General features: G+C 34.3%; 1 protein-coding gene across 1 annotated transcript; it reads right to left on the bottom strand.

Annotated features, from left to right (window-relative positions):
* Positions 1 to 219: 219 nt before the first annotated feature.
* LOC147380688 (disease resistance RPP13-like protein 4) lies at positions 220 to 3197 on the bottom strand. Its single transcript, XM_086431373.1, has one exon. The coding sequence runs from the start codon at positions 3134 to 3136 to the stop codon at positions 518 to 520; it is 2619 nt and encodes an 872-aa protein (XP_086287499.1). The 5' UTR covers positions 3137 to 3197; the 3' UTR covers positions 220 to 517.
* Between the last annotated feature and the right edge of the window lie 7891 nt (positions 3198 to 11088).

Here is an 11088-nt window from a genome sequence, read left to right as displayed (position 1 = left end):
GTAACCAACTTATCTTCTTACCTTATAGAAGAACAAGGAAGATCAGACTTAACTTGGCCCCTTGCACGTGTGTTACTAAGCCATTTATGGGCTTACTGTTAGATGATAAAATGCAGAAAGTGTACATCATGAAGTAATATGGAATGCAATTGTACGGGGCACGTGCAGCCCCCTCTTCACACACACATCAATAAATAAATTTCTTTCTGGGATTAATACTAGTGAAGACCTCTGTTTCTTGATTGGAAAAAAAAACAGACAAACAATAAGATTAATTAATTCATCTACTCACATTTAATATCATTGTAGCAGACAACAGTTGATGATTTATTTCAAGGTTCACATTACATCAAACAAACAAACAAATAAACAAGTAAACACACAATCAATAAATAAAAAGCGAGCATGCAGTTCCGTAGTCAAAGAGATTCTCACCATATGAGATAGCTCCAAGGAGTTTAATTTCCCAGTCGTCCTGCTTCAAAGCCTACTTTCTTCTTCATCTGCTTCTTCTTCTTCAAAGCCTACTTTCTTCTTCATCTGCTTCTTCTTCTTCTTCTTCATGCTCCTCTTCTTTCAACCAAGTGCTGTCATCATAACTCCAAGGAGGTGACGTGAGTTTGTCACAATTATCAACTTTAAGTTGTCTTAAGAATGGCATTGCCTTTTTCATCCTAAGCCAATCTACCTCCAACTTTGGCAACATATCCAAGATTAAGTTCTCTATTTCCCAAACCACATTGTCATTCCCAAAGAACTTTGTACTCATTCCAGTAATGTTTCCTGAAAAATCGATTATAAGTCGTTGCAAATTTGGAAGAGTAGTTGGATTGATCCATGTTGGTGTCGTTTCTCCTGGATACATTATGAATCGTAGTTCTTGAAGCTTCTGAAGAGGAGGAATCTCATAATCAACTTTCCCTATGATTTGCTCACTTATCCCATCTTTGAATTCTACCACTAACAACTTAAGTTGTCTAAGCTCAGATAAGACTTTCAGTTCCTCTTCTTTTAAATGATCTTCAGAATCGATGATAATACAGAGATTTCTAAGTAGCATCAACTTTTTCAAGTCAGAAAGGTGACACCCATCTTCAACATTGGAATTTGCAAGCCTAAACCCCCAAAGTTCATCAAGGTTTGCTAGCTTTCCAACCCCCCTGGGTAGATACTCTATTTGTTCACATTCAATTAAAACTAACCTGCTTAGTTTCTCCAAAGTCGTCACCTGTCTAGGAAGCCTTTTTAAATTCTCACACTGACGTAGAAGAAGAACTTGAAGGTTTTGAAGATTTTCTATAGAATCCGGCAGTTCATCCAAACGCGACCTTACTATTGTGAGACAAATTAGATGTGACAGAGATCCTATCTCACTCCACCAATTCACCTTGGAAGGGACATTTTCTGAAATGTTATGGGTGTTGAAACTGATGTGTAAAATCCTCAACCATTTTAATTGCGGTAATTTGGGTCCAACATTTGATGCAAACTCCACTTCGTACAAATCCAACCCGATCATTGTCCGCAACAATTGGGAATTAATTTGATCAATCTTTGAATTCTCAATATATAGTCGGCGTGAATCATTTGTACAAGTTAGCATGCCACAGTCATCCAATCCCCAAAAATTTTCTTCCTTGGCAATCTTTATAATCATGTCGCGTACCACATCATGGATTCTCCATATTTCAAATCTTGTTCCATAGGTGTCCTTCTTTACACCTAATATTAAACTACGGCCGTTTAATTCATCAAGGTATTCTAATCCAATCTCCCATGCAGTCCTTCCATCCCTTGGTCGAACAAAGCCCTCACCAATCCACCACCAAACTATATCAAAAGTACTTATCTCACAATCTTCGGAGAATGCTGCGAAATACAACATACAAGGCTTCAAATGTTTAGGAAGCTCTTCATAACTCAACTGCAATGGAGAGAAAATCAACTCATCTTGGACCGCCAACTCTTGCTTTAGATGCATAGATATTCGTTTCCATTCATGGACAGAATCCCCTTTCCCTATCATCACCCCACCAACGACTCTGATTGCCAAAGGAAGCCCTTTACATTGAGAAACTATCTCCTTGCCGATGTGCTCTATTTTTCGATTTGGACATTGAACTCCATTGTTTGCAAATACTATTTTGGTGAATAATAACCATTCATCTCCATTGGAAAGAACTTTTGGATGATGTATGTGCTTCTCAATGGCCCCCATTGATCGTGCCATTACCTCATTCCTTGTCGTAACAATAACACAGCCACCCTTGTTTGTATGAGACAAAGTGGACTTCAAGCTCTCCCACCATGACCCTTCATCTATTCTCCAAACGTCATCCAAAATAATCAAGTACCTCTTCCCATCCAACTGTTTACGTAGTTCTTCCAATAGACCACCAACATCAATGTCTGATAAATTCTTGTCCACATTCAGTTTTCTTAAAAGATTTTTGATTAATTCATCATATTTGACGGTTTGGGAAACTGTCGCAAGCAAGATACATTCGAAGGATTCCTTCAATTGAAGATCATTCATTATCTTTTGAGCAAGGGTCGTTTTACCTATTCCACCCATCCCCACAATCCCAATGACCCTCATGGGTCCACTTGCATCCATGACCCATTGTTTAATTTTCTTCGCATCATCTTCTAGGCCTACTATTTCAGTATCATTCACCATGATTGGATATCTTATTGGTCGACTAGTTCCGGCACGTTCATCACTTGGAAGATTGACAGTTGAAGGCAGGTAAGTTTTCATTTTCTCTCTAAGATCTCCTATTTCTTGATTTATTTCACTCAATCTCTTTCCCATTTGATAACGATGTTTTAATAATGAAAGAGAGATGCAACACAGGAACTTGTATTTCCGTCTTCGTCTTAGAAACAACTCACAATCTTCTGTAATGTTCTCAGTTTCATATAATAATTCTGTTAGTTCCCTTGCAACAATTTTTAAAGTTCCCTTTCGATCATTTATCCTTATGTTATTTGCGACTTCGAGGAAGCTTTGCATGTGAGGAAGCTCCTTTTGCATTTTCCTGAACTGTTTGTGGAATTCAAGCACTTGACGCCCTTCATTTAAGAGACTTTCAAGCAATTTTTCTACTAGAACACTGACAACTGCTTCCGCCATTTTCTTGTAAAACTTCTCTGTGTAATTACAACAATACAAGTGTACATTTTTGTTAGTAAAGTTTAAAGTTTCTCTTTGTAATTACAGTAATACATGTATGTATGCTTGTTATCTTTTCTATATTTCCCTGTCATCATCCACATAATTTCTCTCTTGAAGTGAAGAATAAAAAAAAAAAAAAAAAAAATTAATTAGAAATTCAAGAAACAAGGGATTGTAAAGAGAGGGGGAGCGAACATAATGCATGTTATGTGATAGAGGGAAGAGAAAAAGTATGGGGTCTGCAATGCAATTTGAGGGGTGGGAGGATGTAATTAAATTAAACTTTACAAAAGATCATTTTTAAACGATCTCCACCGTTAAATCTATGCAGATCTAACAGTTGTATTGTGCTTGGCCAAATATTTTGGCTATTTTGATGTTGCGTCTCTTTCATGTTGTCTTGGATGATATAAAGCATTGAACTCTGGTTTACAATTTATGACAATTTCTATTGGCACCCCAACTTTTACTTATTACACTCCAATTTCTTAAAGTAAAACACACCTTTCAAATATAATAGAGTTTTGGCTCAAATTATAATTCAATGTTACAAAACATTATAACACATTCAAACAAGTTCAGTTGTTTACCATAAGAGAGCTTCTATTAACATCCCAACCCAACTTTTACTTATTATCAACCGTACACTTATCTTTTTTATTTTTAATTGGAGTGTAATAAGTAATAGTTGGGGTACGAATATTAGCTTTTTTTACCCATTCGTGTATATTTATATAAAATAATTTATAAATGTTTTTATGAAATAGGGAAGATTAGAATATGTTTAATCATAAATTCATATTTTATTTTGATAATAAATATTAAAATTCTAACAAAATTAATTATTAATTATAATTAAAATAAACAAAATCTTGATTGATTCGATCGAGTTTTACCAACTCGGATGAGATTTTCAAAATATCGCCTACATGATATTGAGATGACTCGGCAAGTTACATTGGTCTCATACGAGATTTGAAACCATGCTACAGAGGAGGTTAAGAATCTATATTATTGGTTAAATGTGAAGCATTGTAACAAGGTGTACAATGATATATCGAGTCATATCTATGAAGATTTATGGAGATTTAAGTATGGTAGATTAGTTAGAGATTTGAACAGATAGTGGTTGTCTAATCTGTTAGTGTTTGTTAATAGTTTCTATATAAACCATATTTTGGTCATGTAATCATCTTCAACAATAAATCAAATATTAGCATTTCACATGGTATGAGAGCTCAAGCACCAATGAGCACAACGATCCTGCTGCGTCGTTCTTTTGCCAACGATGTGATCATATAGCCAGCGGAATCCCATTCATCTATTTCATAGAATTGCATCTCTTTTTTATATTTCATCAAACATCACATGAGCACTCAAAACTTCTGTCATCTAAATCCCTACATCGACACATCAAAAGATCACCTATTCTTGTTCAAAATTTTCGTCAAATATCTACTGTGAAAGACATACACATTCAAATTTAAAATTAGAAGAAGAAGAAAAAAAAAGTTGGCTCCACACGAACAACAAGATCAGATCTATGACTCCTCTCTGAAGATCATCCAGGCATTACCTCAACAAACATTTCTTAAAAGATTACTTGTTGGAGATAAAGCCCACCTCTTAAGATTCCCGACATTTTAGATTTGCCAACTCTAGGAAGGAAAAGAAAAAATGTGAAGAAAAGATCAGTTCTAGTTGTTGGGCAAGACAAGTAACGCCCTGAATTTTTAAACACGTGTCTTGAGAAAATTTGTAGGTCAACAAATAGGAGAATTTTTTTTTAAAGTTGGAATTTAACAAAATCGATATACTATTAGATTCGCACCGAAATAGACTATAAGATCGTGAAATTTGAAATTCAGGACATGGACTATTCAATTAAAACAAAATGAATTGAATAATGACCGTTACGTCCTTTTAACTCCATAAATACTAAAACTCTAATCCCATTGTAGTCTTTTACTTTCTTAAGTTTCTTTATCACTAGTCGTCGTCCAGTTTTATCATCGAAATCTTTGATTTTTACAAAGGTTTTATCAAGATTTAAGAGATGAAACTCAAAATAAAATTGATTCAGATTTCACAGAAGATGAACCGGGCAACATAGGAAACAAAGAGGTGGACCCAAGTTTCTTTTCATAAAGAAAACCTAATTTGAGTAGTGTTGTGATTTGGGTAAGGGAGTTTTGTTGGATTTTTACAATTTATATATAAAAAAATTAGCTAAATACTTTATTACAATTTCTTTCCCTTTTTAATAAAAATTGAATTTTTGATCTACAAAAAATATACTTATGGGATCAATAGAAATTTTTTGTATTCTATAGACTAATTATCTCAAATAAATTTACATAAATAATTATGCTTTTGAATGTTAATATAGATTTGTGATTTAATTCTTGAATAATCATACTTGTGCATAAAGTGTGGTGAATTATATTATAATCATGCATTTCATACAATGATGAGAGTGAGTTGTAATTGGAAGAAGATCTTGTGTATAGAGATGACGTAACGGTTGGCTGAGCCGGGTAATTGATCGCACCATACTTCACGGTTGACTGACCCAGGTAATAGTCAGTTTAGGTGTGTAGACGTCATGCATTCACATTTTTTTTTTGCATCCGTGATTGTCTTGTAAAAAAATATACTAGGATTAATTAATTTTGTATGAAATATTTTAGATTTATCAAACTCACCCTTGCGATTAACATTTTCAAGTTATGTTTACCCGGGAAATTAGCCTAACGGGAGTGGAGAATAAATTTTAGGAAATTATTATCTTTTACTTATTTATTTATTTATAGATATAAATTCTTTTTCTAAATTGGAGTGATGATTTATTCATTGAAGATACTTTTAAGAAGAATTTGTTTTGATGAATAAATAAAGTTTTGGTGGATCATTTGACCTTTATATTTTTGTAATTTTCATGATCTCCATAAAAAAGCTTTTTACTTGAAATTTTATCATAGGTTTCTTATATGCCTGAGAAGTTGTAAGAATTGTTTTAGGAATTATCTTGATCATTTAGTATTTTAAACATATTTATCATTGATGAAAATTTATAATTGTTTTCTGTACTGAAATATTGTATTGTTGATTTCCAATCAAAATCACACATATTTTTATTCATATTTTGAAAATGTGTAAAACATGAAAGTTGTGGAGTTTTCTATCTATTTTTACTCTGTTTTGATTTTTTTAAAAATTGATAAAATGAAATTTACATGACTTTTACACCGAACACATATCAGGATTCAAAGTACGCGGAAATTTTTAATTAAAACTTATATTTTGAACTATTCTCTTTGAAAATACCATATAGTGAATTATTTATTTATTATTTTCATAATCCTTAATTTTTACTCTTGAATATAGACTATGAGATTCCTTTAAACGAATTCTTTAAAAATCATAGAAATAAGAGTTTTCTGAGTTCATTGAATATTAGTAGGTTAGATAAAAAAAATAGATTTTATCATATTTGGAGGTGTTTAGTATTTTTATTAGTCATGAATATATTTTTAAATTATTACTATAGTTCTTAAAGTATCCGAATTGATATTATGAATATCGATATAAATTTTCTACACCGATTTAAAAATTTTCAAAATATTAAGGGGGCGATTGATTGCGCTTCAAAATGCAATTTTACCGGGTTTTGCGTCAAAACGCGGGATTTTGTTTTTTTTTTTGAGTGTTTGATACAGCGTTAAAACGCGGCGTTTTGAAAATTTTAATGCAATTTTGTAATTTTTACCGCTGTTTTGCAAAGCGGATGGGAGGAGCTTCGCGCAACAACGTTAAAACGCGATGATGTGAAATGACTGTTATGCCCTTCGACTTTTTTAACATTTACATCACTGTCCGCGATTTTAACCTCGTTCACACTTCACCCTTCGATTTCTACAGCCGACTGATCTCATTGAAGACGACGACCAGCCGACTGATCTCATCGACGACGATGACCACCGAAGCACCGATCTAACCCTTTGACGACGACGACGATGACGCCGATATCTTTGTTCAAACGAAACCCATCGACGACGTTAGCTTCGATCAAACGAAACCCACCGGCTTGAAAAACCCACCGTCGATCGACACCATTCATCTCTGTGAGCTCTTTCTCTCTCTCATCGATTTCACTATCACTTTGTTGACGAAATTGCATATTAACAGAAAATTTTCTGTTAGGGTTCAAGTGTTTTTGGTTGATTTTAATTAAAATAATTTTTTTTATAAATTTTTGTGAATGATTGTTCTTGATTAACACCTTTTAGAAATTTTTTTTGTTAGAAATTGCATCGATTGAAGTCGATTAACGCCTTTTAGCAATTTTTGTTAGAAATTGCATCTATTTGGAAAAATAACTTGGTTTTACTTATTTTAATTTTGTCGATGAGAGTTATATAAATTTGTTATTTTTCAAAACTAATCTAAAGGGGGTTAAGAGATCATTTTAAAACTATGGCCACTAGTTATACCAAAAATTAAGCTTACTTTCTGGATTGAAGAGCAAGAAGCTTTACTAGTGTAATCAGCAAAATCCTAATATGGATTGAGAATTTCTCAAGTATATATCTTTCTCCTTCCATATGTTAAAAAAAAAAAAATTATGATTGATTGTACATGTTTAATTTGAGTGCGAGTTGTTCTAAGTTCTCCTTCTTTAAATTTTAGATTTTCTTACCTTTATTGTATGTATCGTTCGTGTACTAGTAGAGTTAGACCAATTCCCTGTGTATTGGATCCAAACCACAAGTGGGTTTTCCTTATAATATATATGCCTTCTCTAGAGTCCAACGTTGTTGGATAATGTTGAAGTATCTTTTACACTTCATATCATGTATGTTTTGTTATTACAGATCTTGAATCGTGAGGTATTTCTATATGTTCCCTCAAGTTTGACTCCCTAGTACTAGCAATGTTGAGCTTGTCATGCAAAGGAATCAAACAGAAGATATATATATGGGTCGGGTTCTTACGACCCCTATTACGACTCACATTGCGACACACCGTTTTGTCTAATATGGGCAAAAATGTTTGGAATGGGCTGATTTTTTGTGAGGATGATCTCTATGGTGAGGAGATCATCCTTGTCAAAAATCAGCTCATTATGAAACTTCTAGCCCCATGTTTACAAGTTGAAAAATTTTAGACCGTCCAATTTTTGTAAATCAATTTTGATGGGGTTAGAAGTTTTGGAATGGGATGATTTTTTTCTAGGATGATCCCCTCATCACAGAGATCATCCTCACAAAATATCAGCCCATTCCAAACATTTTTGCCCATATAAGACAAACGGTGAGTCGCAATGTGAGTCGTAATAGGGGTCGTAATAACGCTATCCTATATATATATAACCCCTTTGAGAACTCATGAGAGGATCACCAACATCTTTCACAACTTTACTTGAAGCAAAGATGGGAGAACCAATTGGTTTGGTGCCACACTGCTAACCATCAACAATGTATTGTTGATGAAATAGCTAGTAGTACAATTTATTTTTATTTATTTATATATATATATATATATATATATATAATTTTTTTTTGTGGTGGGGGGAATAACTTCACTATACCCAAAAAATGATGGAGTTGTCTGAGATACTAATTACGAATTAACCATCTGATTAAGTAGATAGCTAACAGAAGATGGATCATTCCAGCAACGATAGAACGTTTTCAAGGTAAGCAAGTAGAAGAAGAAACATGCTCAATTGTTGAACCCCCAGGAGGTTGGGTCATATGCACGTACATTTTTATTTAACGTCAAATTGATAGAGAGGCTATCCCTCAGAAATTGAGTTGAAATGGAGATAATTGTGCATAAGACAGTGAATTTTAAGTATGGACTGAATCTGTCATGGAAGTCCATACTGGGAACTTGGTTGAATCCTTTTATACTAAGGCTGGTTTTGTTATAGAAGGATGAGCTCTTCCAACCCCCAAAGGATAAGGCATAGATGATGTATGAACTCTTCTAACCCCTTGGGATAAGGCTTTGTTGTTTTGTGAGTTTTTCCAACTCCTAGTGGCCATTAGTCCACTTTTCATGGGCTATTTGATCATGTTCAAATTTCATTTTCTTGCACTCTCTTAGTATGTGTTTGGTTGGGTTGCTATTTTCATGGGTTGTTTGCTATCTTGGATGATTCTAATCAAACTTGCTGTTTTGGATGATTCATATTGTACTTTCGACTACAATTGGTTTACGAGGACTCAATAGGTGAACTTATTAATATTAAACAAAACATTGATTTGTTTAGAATAGGATTCAAATTCTGTTATTTGAATCTTGTATTGATACACATTGATTTGTTCTTTGGCACATGGATTAAACTTTTTCTTAGTAATTTTAAAATTCAATGCAATTTGTTTCAAAGTTCAGTATGGTCTCAAACAATTGAAATCCAATTGTTTCACTCTCATTATCTCAATTCATGTTCTTTTAACACAGTCAACTTGTATATTTCTTCTAGCAAATAAAGTTTAAAGTAGAAATATATTTAGAAACTTCACTTATATGAACATAGAAGTGGTGCCACTTCTAACAAGAACTCGGGGTTTATTATTGTAAATGATCATGAATCTGGGATGTAGTACAAGGTCATAATAGTACTAAAATTGATATGAACTTCTTATCGGAACTAAATATTATAATGTGTGTGATGTTTCCGATTTTGACATTAAGGGTCTGTTCTTTACAGAAGCCAGCTCCAGCTCCAGAAGCTGGCTTCTGGAAGAAGCAGAAGCCTAGAGCCTGAAAAGCCACATCCCGTTACAGAAGCACATAAGCCAGAAATTGATGTTCGTTTGACAGCTTTTTATTGCTGGATTTTGATAAAATGACTAGAATACCCTTAATATTGATAATGCACCAAAAATGATCAAAATACCTTAATAAATATATAGTTACACTAAATATATATATATAAATGTAATAAATTTATCTTAAAAAATTATAAAAATAAATATTTTTAATTTAAATAAATTTATAAATTTTATAATTTTATTGAAATTTCGACAACATCTCCTCTTAAAAATGGACATATGAAATTTTCCTGATACCTATACAGTTTATCCCCAACGAGAGTATATTTTTCGACCTGCCGAAGCAATTTTCTGGCTTCCCCCTTGTCTGCTGGCAGAACCTTTGAGTGGAGATACCTCGTGAACTCTTCTATCCATCCTGAGGTCCCTCCAGCCTGGGCGCATTCCCTTTCTTCGTGTTCGATACTTGCATTAGGCCAGTATTCCACCAGTAGAGACCGTCCTTCCGTCTCTCCTAGCATTGAGGCAATGTAAGCCAACGAATCTGCATGCCTGTTCTCATCCCTTGGTATCTGGCATATCTCCACTTGGTCGAACTTCTTAATCTCCCGCTTAACTGAGACTAGGTACTTCGCCATGCGTTCATCCTTTGCTTCAAATTTTTCGTTGCACTGGTTTGCTATAAGTTGGGAGTCGGTACATAGTTTTACCCGGCCAATCTTCAACTCGCTTGCCATTTTCAGTCCGTGGATAACTGCCTCGTACTCAGCTTCATTATTTGATGCCCCATATCCAAGCTTGATTACCTTTTCCAATCTATCGTTACTCGGTGTTACAATAACTATTCCCACCCCCGAGCCTGAGTAATTTGACGACCCATCAACAAAAATTCTCCACCCTGCCTGCTTGTCCCACAGCTCCACTTCTTCCGTCCCTTCATCTTCGTTCTCCAACTCTTCCCAATTCGGATCCTCAACCGGGAAATCCGCAAGGAAATCTGCCAATACCTGCCCCTTTATCGCTGTCCAGGACTCAAATTGTAAGTCGTACTCTCCGAGGATCACAGCCCACCTCGCCATCCTCCTCGACTTTTCGGATCTGTGCATCATCTCTTTCAGCGGAGTGTCC

The sequence above is a fragment of the Akebia trifoliata genome, unplaced genomic scaffold, assembly GCF_017979445.1.
Source record: "Akebia trifoliata isolate Shusen 1 unplaced genomic scaffold, ASM1797944v1 Contig01104, whole genome shotgun sequence".
NCBI lineage: Eukaryota > Viridiplantae > Streptophyta > Magnoliopsida > Ranunculales > Lardizabalaceae > Akebia > Akebia trifoliata.
Note: the sequence above shows the minus strand (reverse complement) of the source record. Positions and strands in the feature narration are given on the sequence as shown.